This window comes from Protopterus annectens, chromosome 16.part0 (genome assembly GCF_019279795.1).
Source record: "Protopterus annectens isolate FY-2018-M chromosome 16.part0, PAN1.0, whole genome shotgun sequence".
Taxonomy (NCBI): domain Eukaryota; kingdom Metazoa; phylum Chordata; order Ceratodontiformes; family Protopteridae; genus Protopterus; species Protopterus annectens.
In genome coordinates, this window is record NC_056750.1 from 217,692,527 (window position 1) to 217,713,356 (window position 20,830).

General features: G+C 38.1%; 1 protein-coding gene across 1 annotated transcript in view; it reads right to left on the bottom strand.

The window, feature by feature from the left end:
* The window catches only part of LOC122790558 (extracellular calcium-sensing receptor-like), a 169,033-nt gene that overhangs the window by 94,842 nt on the left and 53,361 nt on the right, over positions 1-20,830 (bottom strand). Inside the window, exon 3 of the mRNA XM_044058102.1 lies at positions 5,573-6,415. Within this exon, the coding sequence (XP_043914037.1) occupies positions 5,573-6,415 (843 nt within the window). The remainder of the gene's footprint in view (positions 1-5,572; positions 6,416-20,830) is intronic.

The following is a 20,830-nucleotide window of genomic DNA, read 5'->3' on the forward strand; positions in this document are numbered from 1 at the left end:
GGAGCCAGGATCAGAGTTAATGTCTTCTACTAGGAGGATTTTAAAATACTGTGGTATTGCTGAGTCTTCTTTTTTTGGAGAGTATTTTTCCACTTAATTTTATTTTGATATAATTTCATACTCTGACAGATTAGATGATGAGTAGGACACAGTCATCATCACTTACAAAGGTGAGGGCACAGTAATGGGTGACTCTAACACTGTAAGAAAGAATAGGATCAAAGAAGGTGAACACAAAACTCCCAAACTCTGGAAGGTTGTGATAGATGGTGGCGTCCATTGTGTTGGCTTTCTGCATCAGTTCTTGATGTGGTCTTTGACAGGGAAGGAGTAGAAGTATGCAACTGTGCATATTTACCCTGTACTGGACAACCCCCTGGCTGTAAGGGTCCCCATGACCAGGGGTGGCAGAATGTGTGCTCACAGGTAACAATAATGATCTCTTACCAATGGTCTATGTAGCCTAACTGGGAATAGCCTGTACTTAATCTCCTTCACCCAGACTCTCCCATGGCCATAGACTGTTTGGCCTGTGGTGGGGAAGAGCAGTTCACAGATGCAGTGTGTCTCATGGAGCCACCTACAGAGGTGACAACTGCCACCAGACCTCAGCAGTTCTGTGTGCTCCCTGTCTCTATACTCCTGTCAGTTTACACCTGGTGCATGCCATCCTGCTGGCTGCAGAGCACACTCACTATCACCACAATTCCATGGGCAGCAGTCGTCTATAATGAGATAATTAACCTGCACTTCCACTGATTAATTCCCAGTGTTGTAGTCACATCAGGCACAGTCAGAGTCATAGTGTCACTGCAGTCCCCCACTTCCATGTGTCTGTCCCCTATGGTGGGCAAACATGGCATGCCCAGAGCTGTAGCTGGCTCATCTAGTGCGCACCTCTGATCTAGAATCCTAAGGGCTGCCAGATCCAATGTTGTTAAAACTGTATCAAGCTGCTTCCAACAAATGAAGTTCATTACAAATTACACCACACACAAAGTGCTGCAGCAAAAAAACAGTATTTACATGCTGGTATTCAAAAATTCTGGTACAGAAGTTAATGCACTACTGACCAATCAACATCTACCAATCACATACCCCTAACACCTTACACCTAGGGCAGCTGACCCCTTTGCCCCGCCCTAGCTGTGTTTCTCAGTATGCTCACCTCAGTGGTGGTGTGCATGTTAGAGACTGTGTGAGCTGATGACAGGGGTGGAGGCCATGAGGAACTTACAGTACAGCATGTCTGTCATTAAGACTGAGTACTCTACAAAAGCTTCTGTAATGGTGCATAGAGGCAGCCCTTCACCTGTGCAACTGTGCAATCAGACTGTGCAACTTGCATGCTGTCATTATCATCAGCCACAGGTGTCTTGCTGATATCAGTCCTATTTCACCTGTTGTGCTGGACCCATGAAATCATGAATACACGTAACATCATCATTGGCCTGTGCACATATACTTTTATAATCCCCTGTGGCATACATACTGATATAAATGAATATACCATTATTGCATATGTTGACATGTATACTTTGTTGTGCAGGTTGATGCAGTTGCAGACAGTAGGTGCTTGAAAAGACAGATATGCAGGTGGTTCTTGCTCAGTCATTCATGGAACATGCAGTTGACTGTACTTATTGGACATTACTAACCAGGCACTACCTATTGACACATAGGGAGAATAGGTGCCATGCAAACTCTCACATCAAAGTCACTTCCAGGTATGAGGGGCTGCTCCTTCTGGCTGCCGAGTGACACCAAAAACTCCTTGTCTTCCTTTACAGAATCTTCAGACAGTGCCTGCTGGGCAGTTGTGTTGTGAAAAGTAGAAGTCTAACATGAGCTGGCATGAATGCTGATTGATACACTGGCATCACTCATTCTGGTGAGCAATACCTGTATGGCAACACTGACCTGAAGTGGTGCCATCCAGACTTACTTAATCAATGGTACGCAAAATTTCAGAAGAGAGAGGTGGTCAATGCCATTGTGTTCTACTATCTTAACTACGGGTATGCTCAACAGTACATCCTTTGTAAGTCTCCTATACTTAGAAATATGTTTCTATTTCTCAAGGCAGGGAAATAGTAATGTATTTCTAAGTGTAGGAGACTTACAAACCAAATTCATAACCAATTCAGTATATGCAAGTGTTGTAGAGATGTTTTGTGCTGCTGGACTGTGCATGTGATGATTAGTGACTGTTATTGTGCATTAAGCACTCCTCCAAAACTAGTAAATACTAATACCTCTTACACACCATGCCATTTGCAGCAGCAGTAGACTATCAATAAAAATGAGGCAGTGTCTAGGGTCTATATCACCTCATCAAATGGTCAATTCAACAAACAGCATTTCATCAGAAATGCCATTCATCAAATTCCCCTCATATATACCAACTTTGAGATCATACTACTGTGGGGAAAGGGCAAATTTCCCGATCCTCACTGTACTGCAATCTCAGTATGAACAGTTCGACAACCGGCATGTTCAATGTAATTGTACTGAAAATGCCATTCATGAACTGATTTTTCACTGAACTGATATGGACCCAGTGGCTACACTAAATCAATGCTACCATGCCTGCGACAGATAGGGTTAAAACTGGCTGGGATTACACCTTACCAGAAGCTATGAGCATGTAATGTTCTGCACAATTATTAGATATGAGGGTGAGGATAAGAGAAGTTAGGACAGCTACAGTAGGGTCTGAATATGTAACTATATTTAGCCATGCTAGATTACTTGAACAGAGTATAAAATGGTAGAATAGCTAAAAGGATGACATTTTAGTTAATAAAATATAAATAAGATATAAAATACAAAAGTGAAAGGCAATGTGTTTAACTTAGTTTAACATATAGTGGGTAACTTTATTCAAGTGAAGATAAATAATTTTAAAAGGCAATTTTAAAATAGATCAATGTTGATAGTGATTGTTACAGGTAAGTAACAGGTAATTTAAGCACGTAATGTGTCATGTGTTAGGAAATCAAACATGTATTTTTTGAGCAGGTAATTTAGTTTCCAAACACATAGCAGTGCACATTATATGATGCAGAACAGCTATTAGAATTTCACTAAGGAGCAGTACAGATGACTTATTTTAACATAAAGCATGTAATTTAGTTTCCAGATATAGCACAATACATGTTGTATGACACAACACAATTTGCAGGGATATTTAGGCAAATAGTATATCAGAGCATTTCATGAAATAGTCTTGAGATGCCACAGTAAAACCAGAACATTGTAACGTAAAGTCTCAAAGCCATTATCAAACAGAAGGAGTATATTATTGCACAATACAGCACAATATACCAGACCAGGATTGATATTATTCTGTTAGAATTAGAAAGTTTAAATAAATAGGTTTGATCTTCATAGTAAACTGCACCTCTGCAATGAGAAGACTTGGGTGCCACAATAAACAGGAACAGTATGTCAGACTGTTCTGATGGTAGGGAAGCAGACTAAATGGCAAGACAACATAAATAGTACTATAATGGCTTAACTCAGGACAGCCCATTGGACACAGTACAATCAATTGCAGTCTTTACATTTCTATGGAGTTTAGATGAAGTAGGGCACTTCACAATTCACACCAGTTACAATTTAGTGCATCCTAGAATGCCACGCCATGCAGTTTCAGGCAGTTAAAAAAACAGGACATGTACAGCAAGCAACTGAAATGCATACTGCATGCATTTCATAGCAACTATATGCCTATGACAAAAAGCATTTCCCTTTTTACACAAGCGAATAAGTAGCTTCATGAATTCCAAATGAAAGCTTAATAAAAGTAGTAACAGTAGCTTCAAAAAGTAGTAAGAAAGCATTTCCTAGCTGTAGTAGATCTTTTACAGAAGGTATAGCATAGTTTTGCACTGACAGTATATATAAGATTCAGTGGTAATATTGCAAGAGGTCAAAACCATAGAAGTAAAAGTCTGAAGACTAGTGTTTGAATTTCTGCTACCCTGCTACCCTGTTTAGATATTTTAAATTGTCGAATGAGATAAGTACTATCCTTATGTTTGTCGTGTCACCTGCAAAGGCAGCATCCATTATTCTGGTTGCTGTTTATCTACAGATATTACAGCTACTGAAAATTACATATGACGGTGGGCATGCCTACCTGAGATGATTGTATATTAGTGAGGTTAGTACATGCTCCTTTGCTCGATAAATGCCCTGAAACAAACACATTTATAGTATAAATAGAAACAGAGAAAATAATGCTTTGGCCAACCACATTAGGGACAACCCTGGACACCACTTTAAATTTAAGGTGATCGACCAGGTGATGGAGGGCCCTAGAGATGGGCATACATCCCTTTTACTGGAAAGACAAGAGTTATGGTAGTAACTTACCTTAAATGCATATAGTTATCCAGGCCTTAATGAGCAGTGTTTTGTTATGTGTTTACTCAAGCTTAAAAGTTTATTACGTTGAATGAATTTATGAAATTCAGTATAGAATGTTCTTATAAGATAATATAATATTTTACGCACTTATAGGTTTGTATGGATGCACCTTTTTGATTTTTTTTTATATATTAATAATTATCCACTTTGTGCTTAAAATTCTTTTAAAGTATATGTAGATATCTTTATAAATATGTATATGCCTTTTAACAATCAGTTTTAAACTTGTGATGTAATGCATTTTATTGGTCATGTATAAGGAGGGGTTTTACTGTTTGAATTTGTCTGAAGAAGTTCATTTGATATGAGTGAATGAAAGCGCTCACATATTAAAGTTTTGGTTTGCCTTTAGAGCTGTGGCCCTTTGTTGCTTATTTTATTATTGATCTTCATAGTAAACTGGACCTCCGCAATAAGAAGACTTGGGTGCCACAATAAACAGGAACAGTATGTCAGACTGTTCTGATGGTTGGGAAACTGACTAAATGGCAAGACAACATAAGCAGTACTATAATGGCATAACTCAGGACAGCCCATTGGATACAGTACAATCAATTGCAGTCTTTACATTTCTATGGAGTTTAGATGAAATAGGACACTTCACAATTCACACCAGTTACCATTTAGTGCATCCTAGAATGTCAAGCCATGCAGTTTCAGGCAATTAAAAAAACAGGACATGTACAGCAAGCAACTGAAATGCATACTGCATGCATTTCATAGCAACTATATGCCTATAAGAAAAAGTATTTCCCTTTTTACACAAGTGAATAAGTAGCTTCAAGAATTCCAAATGAAAACTTAATAAAAGTAGTTACAGTGGCTTCAAAAAGTAGTAAGAAAGCATGTCCTAGCTGTAGTAGATCTTTTACAAAAGGTATAGCATAGTTTTGCACTGACAGTATATATACGATTCAGTGGTAATATTGCAAGAGGTCAAAACCATAGAAGTAAAAGTCTGAAGACTAGTGTTTGAATTTCTGCTACCCTTTTTACATATTTTAAATTGTTGAATGAGATAAGTACTATTCTTATGTTTGTTGTGTCACCTGCAAAGGCAGCATCCATTATTCTGGTTGCTGTTTATTTACAGATATTACAGCTACTGAAAATTACATATGATGGTGGGCATGCCTACCTGAGATGATTGTATATTAGTGAGGTTAGTACATGCTCCTTTGCTCGATAAATGCCCTGAAGATGGACATGAGAGGAGATTATGTAAAGCATGAGCCACAGCATACACTGTATTATAAATACTATATGGATCTTGCAAGCTGTCTGTATCAAAGAAAGAGTGGTGACTGGCTAAAAGCAGATCTTCTTTGCCTGAGCAGATGACCATTTTATGTACTGAAGACTGAAGAGATGTTTCATTCTGCACTCCATAGGGCCACTTGCAACCAAAAATCTGCTCCCAGAATATTTCAGTGAAAATGTCACCTGTGTGCTTAAATGGATGAATGCTAATAAGGAATTCTTTAAACCCAGCGATGTGCCTTTTATGTACTGCAAATCCAATAGTGCCTTGTAATATGTCAGAGAGCTCCTTTATGGACAGGACAGCTGAGGTTGACCAAGCCTCACTGGCAATCCAGACTTTTCCTGCAATGTTATCATTAGATATTTTATTGATAATGGGAAGAACGGCAGGTGAATTTGAAAAGACCAAGATAACTGTGGCCGATGAGGTCCTGATCACATTTGTTTCATGCTGGATTTTCATTGCTGAAGATGTAGCAGAAATTATCTCATGAAAGGCTATGCAGGTGCCAGCTTTTACTGCCTCCTCTTTAATGATTTGAGAGCCCATTTCCCCATAGTCACCTTCTTCTGCCAGGATCCCGATCCAGTTCCATTTGAAGTGCTTGATTAATTTTACCAAACCGCGGGACTGGAAATCATCACTTGGTACCGTCCGGAGAAATGATGGAAACTGAATCTTGTTGTTAAGCACCGACACTGTCGAAGAGTAGCTGATCTGAGGACAGTACAAATTGAATGTACGTTAGTACTCTTTAAAAATACTTTCTAGATCAGAGCAAGGTAATAACAACACAGCACATAACATGTCAGTTAGTCATGTATAAAAGTGTAAGATGAAATAGGATGCCACAGAATAGGATACAATACAACAGAACAGGATACAGAGCTCACATGTAACAATACGCAGTATTGCATGATGGGATTCCATAAACTGGATTATCTGTAGTGTATGTTATTAAAATTTGATAACAGTAGACCAGAATTTAAATCCAGGAAAGAAAATTTTATTTTTTTCACAATACTCGCACAGGTAAAAATGACAGGATGAGATGGGATTGGATAAGATGGGATAGGACAGGACAGGATAGGATAGGATAGGACAGGATGGGATGCAACAGGACAGGACAGAATAAGATAGGCTGGATCAGGCAGGACAAAATAATGCAGAAAAGCTAGTTTAGGCTAGGATAATAGAATGAGTCAGAATAAGATAGGATGGGAAGGGACAGGACAGGTTAGAACTGAACAGGACAAGATGGAGATAAACAAGATAGGATAAGACAGTAAGACGTGAAGAGTAAGTTATGGCACATGTAGAAATTATATATATTGCAAAAATGTAGTGCAGTGAAGCACAGAAAGAATAGTTATTTGGATAAACCTGCTGCACATAGTCCTTTTTTAGGGTTCATGTACAAGCAACTTCTGGTTATATAGCTTGCTTAGACAAACACAGCAAGTAAAGATGTCATGTGTTAATCAAACGCAAGATTGCTGTAGAGTCTAACAGCACATAGCCTTAAATCTCTACACCAGAAGAGGTTTACAATACATTCAGTTATGCACACCTAGGCATATGTGTGATGAGTGTTGGCATGCTCCACTGAGGTGACTGGTAAGAGTTTGTTCTTTTTTTTCAGGTCCATGATGGTATGAAACTTATCACATCATCTCCCATAGACTGACATCACTTTCCTATGTATAGACACATTATCAAAGTTTGGCTATGTCCAGAATGAAACCCCAATTTTTTCTTAGACTGGGCACAAGTCTCCACTCTTTCACCCACAAGCACAACGTACTAAGAGTACTTCAGAACATCTAGTTTAGTTTTTTAGTTTAATATATATAGTTCAATGCATAATTCCACTAATGTTGAGAAATGGCTATTTTGTAACATTTTGTCATCTGTATGGGCCTCTTGTGAATTATGGCAATGGTCTTTTACAATTATGTCTTTACAACTGCCATAAGTTGATAGGTTGTTTTCTCAGGCTTATTGTCTACTGGTCTTCAAAAGCACAATTGTCATTTTTCTGGTTTTGAATTACATATGTGTATATTTAATGCTATAAGGAAGTTTGTTCCAAGGTCTGGTCAGTCACTGAGTCATGTATATGTCTCTTTTTAGTATTACAAATCTTGTTGTTTAATAACAGATGACCTATTCAAGTATTTGCACTATATGTGATATGCTCGAGACAGGGCCATACAACTGAGTTAGAACAAAACAGGTAATGCCATTCAAGAGTCAGGGCATAACCTGGTCTTCTATATTTTCACACACACACACACACACACACACACACACACACACACACACACACACACACACACACACACGCACACACACGCACACACACACACACACTATACTAAACATCAGAGCTGTACATATTTTCCTAGACTGGCATTTGGATATAAATGCTGTATTGCCCTTTCTAGTCACAAGTGGATATTTAAGCACTGTAGCTAACATCAGTGATTAAATGACTTCCATGGAATGGCTCTATAATGGACGTCTCCATGCACACATGCTATATTTTAATTAATGTCTAATGTGTTTTTTATTTATTTATTTACATTTGTTAACTGGTTAGTGTCCATCTGGACAAGTAGCCCATTTTCAGTGGGGACACCAGGGAGAAAAGCTCCATAACAATAGTACAAAAAAGATTACAAAAATTTTACAAAGATTTACAAAGAACATACAAAAAAGTCTGACAGTTGCCTACAATCACAATTAACAAAATGAGAATATAAGCCTTACTACAGACAGTAATATAAACCCGATTAGATACATAAGATAACTAAGTAAACCATTGCGGTATTTTTATTTGGTAAAAGTAAGATAATGGAATATAGCAGAAAAGAACAGTTGGTTGATGGCATGAGAAACTAGCCAGGAGTATTACAGGAGCCATTGCTGAGTAAGGTATTTCTTTAGTATTTGTTTGCAGCTATGACTATCTGTGTTTTTTAGGATATTCGGGGGTATTAGGTTCCACTGTTTGGCTACTTTATAGGAGAAGAGGGAGTCACCAAAGTAATTATGGGACTTCGTTACCTTGAGTATAAGTTTATGAGATGATCTAAGGGTCCTGAGGTTGGTATTTAGTTGCACTAGGTTGGAGAGTGCAGGGCAGTTTTCAGGTTTGTGGATAATAGATGGGCAGTGGTGAGCTGATTGAGCAATAACAGATTGGGAAATTCAAGCCACTGTAGTTTTTGAAGAGCAAGACAATGATGGGTCCTGTTGGGTATATAAACAGCAAAGTTTGCTATTTTATTATAACAGGAATCAAGTAGTTGCAAATCAGACTTGCACAGGTTCATGAAAATTTGAGAACAGTAGAGGAGAGCAGATAGGAGGTGGGATCTGGCTGTGGCTAGTCTGGCGTTTTGAGTAAGGTAAGGTTTGGCCCTATGTAGTGCACCAAGTTTGATGTGAACTCTTTAATTGTGAGTGATATGTCTCTATCAAATGTTAGGTTGTTGTCTATTGTGACACCAAGTAGTTTTGTTTGGCTAATTGGTTCAATTATAGTGCCATTAGTAGAGTAGATAGCGTGAGGAGGTGAATGTAGCTCACATTATTTCTGTGATCATGACACAGAGCTTAAAGGTAATTGTTACTCCTTAGTGGTAGAAATCATGTGCTGATGGGGCGAAAGTGATATTTGGCACTTTATGTACCACATTTGGTGGTCCAAAATGTAAGACATTCAATGATGACAATGCATTTTAGTAAAATCTTCATAAAATAACATCAGATTAAAATATATGATATTCTCCAAACAATCTTTGTGGTGAAGGTCAGGGGGTCACAGTATCTATCCATATTAGCTCCATTATCATCCTTTCCATTACATGACATAATATAAGGCTTATCAGTTTATAATTATCAGGACTGAAGTGGTGACTCCTTTAGGTAGAATAACCAAAGAAATGTACCACAGTACAATGCGTCTAATCAGAACTATGAGACATGACTACGATTTCTGCAGCTCCAAACAATTAGAGTGAAAGCTCATTCAAAACATAGCTGATGTTGTAACTCACTGTTAATGTCTTCAAATCATTTTGGCGGGGAGGGGGTCCTGTAGCCCCTTGAAATAATGTATATGTCTCCCAAAACTGTGATACTTATTGATTCCAAGATGACTGCATCCCAGATGCAACAATATTGGACTCAGAATATATTCCTAATCTTCACATTTGCATTCTCAATGTTCAGAGGATCACAAATATAGCTGACAGAATATCAGCGGGCAACCATTGTTGGATAATTGTTATTATACAATGACTCACCATTAAAATTCAAAAGCGTACACATTGATTGGTCAGCCCAACCAGAGTACCCATTGTAAAATCCATCATATACCAATAGAAAAAAGTACAGTTGCACAGACTTTCTTCTATTTATGTATGCTGCTGTTTTCCAGTTTTCTTGACCTAAGTGATCAAGAAGTACAAAATTTGAAATCCTAATGAAGTCTATTATAGATGAAAGCACTAAATCATCTATTAAAAATATTTGAAAAAAGCAACGAGGAGTGTTTTTTCAGGGTTATCAGTTCAGAGGTATTGCTGTATTTCTTTTCTGAGTGTATAAAACAAGTGTTCACTAATAATGGTCAACAAGCAGATACTGCCAAGGCTTGTACAATTGTGAATATGCAAAAAACAGCTGACAAATCATCTCTGATGTAATCCTTGTGAATAGTATAGTATCTGTCAAAGTTTATTCTACATTTGCTAAACATCACAGAGCATAATGCAATATGGCATTGGCCAGCTGAGCAAGAAAAGAGTTTTAAGTAGATAAGAAGAATAGTGACCATAACAGTGGCTCTATAATTCTGCAATGTGGCACTACTCACAACCGTCAAAATGAATGCAAGTCCGCGAGGGTTAGTAACAGTTTTCTTAACAAGAGAGCAGCCTTGCTGTTTATGCACTGACAACATTAACTGATGTAAAGACACACTACGCAGAAACTGAAAAAAGAAATGCTACGTAATATTATTCATTTACCAGAAACTCCGTGGCTAAATGTATGAGAAGGGTATTACAGCAGGACCTGACAAAAGGCAGTTTCAAAGAGTTCTTAAGCACTCAAAAAATGACCACAACTGAATTAACAGTAAACAAGCATTTGATTTTGCTATTTTTTGTTGATTTCTTTTGTATTGCTGACATGTTGAGCTTGCAGCGTTTGTTTTTTTAGGAAGTCTTTGCTCACGTCACTTGCAAAATTGCTGATAGTGTTATTAATACTGCAATAATATGACATTCAGATAAAGTAATATGACATTCAGGTACAATATAAGTCAGGGAAGTTTATGCACATTGCAGATACCCTCAGCAGAACACATACCAAACAATGGCGAGAGGACCTGTAACAGAAATATTTAGTTGCATTACGGATTATGTTATGTTCACTGAGCCATTACAAGAGCTGAAAACTGCTACAAGACATGACTTAGATATATTGTACAGTCACTGAAGGATATCATTATGACAAGACTTGATGGATGGAGTCAGGCATTTACATCCATTACTCAAGCCATACTTCTATTTTAGGAATGAACTGTCATGCATTTTAGGATTGTTACAAGGCTGATAAAGTAATCATCTTTAAACAAGTGTGTTATCCCATGCTGATGCAGCTAAGTAAGTCACACCTGGGAGTGAGAAAGTGCAAAGAAGAGATGTGAGCTTATGTCTAGGTAAGTCACACCTGGGAGTGAGAAAGTACAAAGAAGAGACACGTAAGCTTATGTATTGCTTAAATATATTTATATTAACTCAACAAATGATTTGTAACTGTGGACCATGTGGCAAGTTCAGGAACCAGACTCAAAAAATTAAAGCTAAATCTGTACCAGATTCCTTCAAAATTATGTCTGAAATGGGTATTGATTTGTTTCAGTGCAGGAATCTTAATTTCTTATTGCTTGTAGACTACTATTGCAAATATCCTGCCAGCCATGTTTTGTGTTAGCTTTCATTATTTTAGGGAGAATAAACAAATCCAAAATATGCCAAGACTATAAGAGTATATGTTAGCCTTGCTCTCTTCACACAATGTAAAGAGATTCTAAAGCTGGAAATAAAGTTTTATTTTTAGGTCTAGGGAGGGGAAGGAATGTTTAGATTTAGAGAGTGATCATGAGTTTAGGTTTTGGGAGGTGAAGGGATAGATATTAAAGGTTTAGGGAGCAATCTGAATGTATTAGAAGGCTAGGGTGAAGAAGGAGAGGAGGATTTTAGGTTTAGAGAATGATCTGAAGATTAGAGTTAGAGAGAGTAGGGGTGGGTTTAGATTTTGGGAGTGATCAGAAGATTAGAGTTAGAGAGAGTAGGGGTGGGTTTAGATTTTGGGAGTGATCAGAAGATTGAATTAGAGAGAGTAGGGGGATTTCAGGTTTAGGGAGTGATCAGAAGATTAAGTTAGAGAGAGTAGGGGTGGGTTTAGATTTTGGGAGTGATCAGAAGTTTGAGTTAGAGAGAGTAGGAGATTTTAGGTTTAGAGAGTGATTAGAAGATTAGAGTTAGAGACAGTAAGGGGATTTTAGGTTTAGGAAGTGATCTGCTATTTATGGCTACGGATTGGTTAGCACCTTGCCTCTGAGTCAATTTGTAGTGCAGGAGATAATAAGATGTTTGCCAGTTAGTCTGAAGAAGTCCGAATACTGTTTTAGGACGAAAAGCGTATTTTAAATTTCAAACGCTTCATTTTATTTCAATAAAGCGAATTGGAAAAGCGTACAGCCTAAGCGGATTCACTTTGTTCAAAACCTGTAACCTTTCACATAGTATCTACTTCTATTTTATTGTATTGGCTCACCACACTGTGCTCTAATTTCTCTTTATCCAGCCCCCTATCATTTTGTCCATTGTTCTCTGCCTTATACTAGATGTGAAGTAGGCTTTTCTCTCAAGCAATATTACGGACCTTTATACATTTTAAATCCCTCCAATAGTCCAGACTTTTTTACTTTTACCTATTCCAACTATCCCCACTTTAATCTTAGTTGCCATCTTCTAGGCTGTCTCTCTTCATCCTCTTTTAACTCTGCCTAACTCAAATATCTGTCTATTCAGCCCCATTCCTAGTTTACTTGTTACCGTTTCACCAACTTGAAATTATTGGAGGCTTTTCTTAACTTCCCATATGTTTCTTATGCTTACCTGATTGTTTTTAGCACAAAACGTCTACCAGATCCTGCCTGCTCCATTCTCCCTCCCTACGCTCGAGCTCACTCCACTCCCTTACCCTACCCCCATTTCTACTCACCCCACATCAGTTATATTTATGCTTACCCTAACTCCTCCCTTTCTAGAGCTACATCCAGTCACACTCAATTTCAAATTAATCTCAAATCAAACTATACCACCTCTAACACTCCACCCTAAGGGACCATCTTTAATTAGCTTATTAATTATTTTTTTCCATTCACTGTATCAGCAGCCCTAGAACTATCCTATAAGCACATTCTACCTCTGAATACCACTACCTATCCATCCCTTCACTTACAACCTCATTCCTTTATCTACAGTGTGTCTCATTACTAATACATTACTCCTCTCTCTCCCTATTTTTCTGTCTCCTGCTAAACTCAACATCACTGGACACAACATGCCTACTTCCTAAACTTTCATCTATAACATCGACACAAACCCAAGCTTTCACCAGGTACTCAGAGATATATTCCAGCCTGTATGTAATAAACATACTTTTACACACTAAACTAAAAATCCTTCCCCTACAGAACAACACCTACAACCACTCGCCCTTGATTTGCCATCACAGATCAAAAAGAAAGCAGTTACCCATTATTTACCCACATAAAAATTCTAACTTACCCAATGTGGAGATATCCACCCCCAACCCAGGACCCACTTCTTCCTCTTTCAACCTCCATAATTCCTACAAATCACTAAATATTACAACTCTCAACCTTTAATGTATTAGAAACAAAATCTCAGAATTCCATGCCTGGATATCATACACCAAACCAGATATAATAGCTGGTACTCACACCTGGCTAAAACCCTACATAAAAGACTCTGGATTCCTCCCCCCAGGCTATGCTTGTTTAAGAGCTGACAGACCCCATAAAAAAGGAGGAGGTATTACACTACTCTTTCCAAATATCTTTACTATAGTACCCTATACTAACTTCATTCTACTATTTTCGATTGCTGAAATTATATAATTCCTAGAAATGAGTAACAGTAAAAATCTCTGCATTATAGCCCTATACATCTTCCTCAGGTAATAACATTCCTCTGTTAGAAAAAATTCTGGTCTGGTCATCAAACAATATAAAAAAAAAATGAAACAATTATCCTAGGTGATATAAACATTAATTGGCTAGATCTCTCCTACCACTCTCCTTCATCCAATATTAACCCGTTTAACTTTACTCAGCTAATTACCAATACAACTAGACACAGCAGAAACAAAGACAGTGGATCCATCCTTGATTGGATTCTGGTCTCTGACTCAAATAAAATCTCATCCACAGGCAAACTACTTACAGTAACAGTAACCACCTGCCTGCCTACCACCTGCCTGCCTATATACTGTGTAAAACCATTCCAAAGGTAAGTCAACACTAACATAAACAAACAAGAACTCTAACCAGTTTTAACCCAACAATCCTTAATGAAACTTCAAAACATCAACCAGGATATACTAAATGTCCTTCCTCTCAATGAGTCTTTAACTCAACAGTCTAGCCCCACTCCAACAAAAAAAGAGTAAAAACTAACCATGCTATCTGGCATACTATACCCACCAAGCAACTCATGACTGCTAGGGACAAATCATGGAAACTATGACAAAAAAATAAAAATCATTCTGATCGCTTACAGTTTATCCATTCTGTAATTATGTTAAACATCTAGTCATTAAAGACAAAAAAGAACACTACCTAAGTCTTCAAAATAACCATAAACAAAACCCAAAGAAATTCTGGAATGCTATTACATCTCTGCTAAATCCAGGTTCAAAGAACAACTCCTATCCAAATGCAGACAAAACACTGATTGAAGTAGCCATTCTCTTCAACTCATATTTTATCAATGCCATATCTAATCTCACCACCACCTTTCCTCAAACTAATTGCAATTTTAACTCCATACCTCCAAATCAATCTTCACAAAACACCACTATTCCCACTCTGTCTAGCTATTATTTCTCCCCTATACTTACTGCTGCTATAACAAAACTACTTCTCAGGCTCAAACCTGGCACTAATGCTCCTGACAACCTACCCTTGGAATAACTTCAAATGTCAGCTAAAGCCATTGCTTACCCTATCCAGCATACTTCTTAAGAGGTCTGTCTAAGAGTCCCATATACCTAGCATCTGGAAAAAAGCATATATTGTCCCCCTTCATAAAGGTGGCAACAGCACTGACATTTCCAATGTCCACCCTATTGCCATTCTCTCCCCGATCGCTAAGATCTTGAAAAATGCATTCACATTTGACTTCTAAACTATCTACTTCATAACCAAATCCTTTCCCTACTCAGCATGGGTTCAGGCCAGGCCACAGTACTACAACAGCTCTTATAACCTTCATGGATACAGTTAACCGAGGTAGAGATGCAGGAAAAATTGTATCCTCACTCTTTCATGGCCTCTGTAAGGCCTTTAATACAGTCTTCCATCCTCTATTTCTCAGAAAACTCTCTAAACTAGGCATCCCCCACACTAAATTGGTTCTCTAATTACCTCGCAAATATACAACAATCAACCAAATGGTAGCACTCTTTTTCACCATTCCTTAACACATCCACAGTTGCTCCCCAAGGCACCATACTAGGGCCTCTTCTTTTCAGTATTTGCATCAACAACTTTCACTCCAGTCTTTGTCAAGGTTCTGTAATACAATATGCAGATGAATCAAGCATCATCTGCTCTGTCAGCTCCGTATCTGAACTTTTACAATTTACCCAAAATGCCATTGCATCTACTGAAACTTAGATGACCAATAATCAGCTTGCCCTAAGCCCCAACAAACCAAACTCGTATTATTCACCCCTAAGAAAACCACTCTCCTAAACAACATTGAATTCATCATGCACTCTCAAGACAAAACTATCACTGAGGTTGTGTTCCATGGGGTGTTATCTTAGATAAAAACCTAACATTTGACCTGCATGTGCACAATAGTATTAAAATAACGCATCCAAATTGGGTATCCTCTGTAGACATAAACACTTCTTTAACTGCTCTACAAAACAAACTCTTGCCTTAAACATTCTTTTACCTTTTCTCTTATATGGTGCTCCTCTCCTTATCAACATTCAGTCCTCTCTAAAATCCAAGCTTGAGACCTGCTTCAATAAAATAGCCAAGTTCGCAACTAATGCAAAATATCCCTCCTATCACTGTTCTTCCTTACACTTACTGAACTGGTTTGAACTCCCATATTACCTCACATTCTTACAATTAACAACAGAACACAAAATTATCTTCAAACCATCAGACTACCTAGCCTTTAATTCTATACTTACTTACTACCACCCAAATAGGCCTCTCAGATCTGCGAACCAACTTCTCTTGAAAGTAGAAAATAACAAACCTTCCAGCGGGTCAGATACTCTACTCATTTTCTATTGCCAAACAGTGCAATGCCCACCTATTACCAATAAGGACTACTGGGAATGCTTCTTCTTTTAAAAAGTCTCTACAGCAACTCCTCTCCACTTCATGGCACTACACATGTACCAATCTTGCACCTCTCAAAACCTGATTCCCCAGTTTACTACTACTATCACCTATACCGACTTACACTCTAAGTCAAACTCTTCTACCTACTACTATGACTATTCATAAAAATGTCATCTAGGCCTACTATATTGTAATACCTACTTGATAACTATATTTATTTGATGTGCTTGACATGCACTCCTATGTAGTATTTCTGATTTGATATGATTGACAAGTACTTTCATGCTGTATTTTGGGATGGGTCTGTATTAGATCATCGAAGTGTTAATACTTCTAACACTCTAATATTGACTTGAAAACAGCGAACTCTGAAAATAGCAAAGCTGTAGATAAGCAAATTTTTTCCTAGGGAAAGAATTTGGTTGTCCGTTTCTGTGGCTTCTCTATTTTCAGCACTGTGGTGGAAAGTTATGGGTTGGGTTCAGGTAAGTGTGCGATTGTGTGGATGTTAGGTTTAGGGCGGGGTATGTGAGTTAGGGTTAAGGTGCAGGTGACATGAGTGCGTGATAGTGATAGACGTTTTAGGGTTAGGGCAGGGTATGTGAGTTAGGGTTAGGGCGCGGGTGAGGTGAGTGTGCGATAGTGACAGACTTTAGGCTTAGGGCGGGGTATGTGAGTTGGGGTTAGGGCATGAGTGAGGTGAGTGTGTGATAGTGATAGACTTTAGGGTTAGGGCAGGGTATGTGAGTTAGGGTTAGGGTGCGGGGTGAGGTGAGTGTGCGATAGTGACGGACATTAGGGTTAGGGTTTGGGTTAAGGATAGTGGATAGATAGTACTGTATGTACAGTTTAGTGTAGGGTAGATGTAGGATTTTAAGTGTATGTGTGTGGATTGCTGTTTTTTTGGTGTGCTTGTGTTGTCTGTGTGTTTCTCGGAACAGTGAATTTTTTCCTAGGGAAAAAATTTGCTGTTCTGAGCTTTCGATGTTTTTAGATTTCATGGTTAGAAGTTCGAGGTTGTTGTATTCGATGATGTGCTGTTTCATTGAATTGATATAGACCCTTTTGGGATGCATCTTGCAGAATGCATCTTCACAAGTTGTTATTATGCTAACTCCCTTACTAGAAGTTAAGTTGTTGACATGTTTATCTTAGTATATTTAACTGTGACATCTGATCTATGTATTCAACTGTATCTCTTATATGTACTCTAATGAATGTAGTTATTATTGTCATTCTTTTACCTTTGTGCATTCACCTGTGGCTCTTCTATTGTATGTGTTTGTTGATGTGGAGCTTTTCTCCCCGGGCCTCCACTGAAAATGGGCTCACATCGGCCCAGTAAACTATCCTGGAAAACAAATGCAAATAAATAAATAAATAAATTATATATCTTGAAATGTTTCTTTCTGATTGCAGTGATGATTTCTACTGCATACATAACATTGTGCACTTAAATGTATATATTGCTTGTTTTATGTGAAAATCATGAAAACAGTAAAGGTTTTATGACAGTTATATAAAAGAAAAGCTATAAGAAAAGACAGTTTTGTGAAAATTTGTGAAAAAAAATGTATTTTGACAGTCAGAAGCTGACACTGTAATATAGTAATTTTTAATACTTGTACTTTAGTTTTTGGAAAGGTGCACTATACAACCTTGTGAACCATGTTAATAAAAAAATCAAATGTTCTCCTTGTAGTGACTTTACATATTAACTGAAATATGATACTTTTGAACAGAAGTATTTAATATTCATTGTACAGTCTAGAAGATGGACCTCATACACTGAATGTTCCAAATGGGAGTTTAACATATAGAAGAATAATATGGGTATGTCAAGGAATGCAAACAGAGCTTAATGTAATTCAAGACTGATTCCAGGTGTCCATGCTAATTTGTTTGTCCTCTGTCCTCCTACTTGTACCCCCAAGGGGTCTGTTTTCTACATACAAATCAGATGAAATGTGATGCCATTTATTCAAGGAGTATATCTTTCTATATCTATCTATATACACTCACACACACATATATAGACACACATACACACACACACACACACATATATGTATGTATATATATATATATATATATATATATATATATATATAGCTATCTATATATATATATATATATATATATATATATATATATATATATATATATATATATATATATATATATATCTATATATATCTATATATATATATATATATATATATATATATACATACATGTGCGTGTGTGTATGTGTGTCTATATATGTGTTGATGGAGAAGTACAGAGAATGTCAGAAGGAGTTGCATTGTGTTTTTGTAGACTTGGAGAAAGCATATGACAGGGTGCCTAGAGAGGAGTTGTGGTATTGTATGAGGAAGTCAGAAGTATCAGAGAAGTATGTAAGAGTGGTACAGGATATGTACGAGGGTAGTGTGACAGCGGTGAGGTCTGCGGTAGGAGTGACGGATGCGTTTAAGGTGGAGGTGGGGTTACGTCAAGGATCAGCTCTGAGCCCTTTCTTATTTGCAATGGTGATGGACAGGTTGACAGACGAGATCAGACAGGAGTCCCCATGGACTATGATGTTTGCAGATGGCATTGTGATCTGTAGTGAGAGTAGGGAACAGGTGGAGGAGACCCGGGAGAGGTGGAGATATGCTCTAGAGAGAAGAGGAATGAAGGTCAGCAGGACTAAGACAGAATATATGTGTGTGAGTGAGAGGGAGGATAGAGGAATGGTGAGGATGCAAGGAGTAGAGGTGGCGAAGGTGGATGAGTTTAAATACTTGGGGTCAATAGTTCAGAGTAACGGTGAGTGTGGAAGAGAGGTGAAGAAGAGAGTACAGGCAGGATGGAGTGGGTGGAGAAGAGTGTCAGGAGTGATTTGTGACAGATGAGTACCTGTAAGAGTGAAAGGGAAGGTCTATAAGAGGGTAGTGAGACCAGCTGTGTTATATGGGTTGGAGACAGTAGCACTGACAAAAAGGCAGGAGTTTGAGCTGGATGTGGCAGAGTTAAAGATGTTAAGATTTGCACTGGGTGTGACAAGGGTGGACAGGATTAGGAATAAGTATATTAGAGGGTCAGCCCAGGTTGGAAGGTTTGGAGACAAAGCCAGAGAGGCAAGAGTACGTTGGTTTGGACATGTGCTGAGAAGGGATGCGGAGTATATTTGGAAAAGATGCTAAGGATGAAGCTACCAGGTAACAGGAAAAGAGGAAGGCCTAAGATAAGGTTTATGGATGTGGTGAGAGAGGACATGCAGGTGGTTGGTGTGACAGAGCAAGATGCAGAGGACAGGAAGAAATGGATACAGGTGATCCGCTGTGGCAACCCCTAATGGGAACAGCCAAAAGAAGATGATGATATATATATATATATATATATATATATATATATATATATATATATATATATATATATATATATATATATATATATATATATATATATAGATAGATAGATATAAACACACGCATATGCCAGTTGCCATAAAGGTTAAGATCTTCACTTCCCATGCACAAAGCACAAGGTTTGATTCTGATCTCTGGCCAATTCCTGTTTGGAGTTTGCATGCTCTCCCTGTGTATCTTTTGGGTTTCTCCTACCTCTTAAAAACCATGTTGAGTATTTCCATCTCAAACTCACACAAGATATAGTTAATCTCCAAACAACTGACACTACTCAGTTGGGATTTGTCAAAGGGAGATCATGTCTGTTAAACCTGGTGGACCTCTTCAAGACAGTCACCAAGGCCTTGGATGAAGGGAAATCTGTGCTTACAGCCTATCTGGACTTAGTCAAGATGTTTGACACTATCTCCCACTCAGACATCACTGACAAACTCACCCAACTAGGCATCAACCCTTATATCGTTAGGTGAATCACTAACTGGTTCACTGATAGAACTCATACAGTCAAAATAAGGGAATCCACCTCCAACAGCAGACCTCTAACCAACGGTGTTCCATAGGGATCGGTCCTAGGACCTTTACTGTTTAGAATCTATTTTTCTGCTATACAAGCAAAAACTAAAGGTTTGTGACTGACAAAGTTTGCTGATGACTGCAAACTGGGAGCAGTCATAGAATCTCCAAATTATGTCAACATCCTGCAAGAGGGTCTTACACAAACAAATGATTGGTGTCAAAGTCATGGCCTTAAACTCAATGTAAAAAATGTATTATCATTCCTTTTGGTAAAAACAATGTTCCTGCTAATTAGCACATCAATAGCAACACCCTAAGTATGCACTTAGCAGTGAGAGATCTGGGCACACAAGTTGACAGCAACCTTACCTTTGACCACCATGTCTCCACAGTGGTGAGAAGGGCATTCCATACTGCTCATCTCATAAGTAAGGGCATTGCCTCCAGAAAAAAAGAAGTTATAACCTCCCTGTACTCTTCCCTCATCAGGCCAATAATTGAGTACAA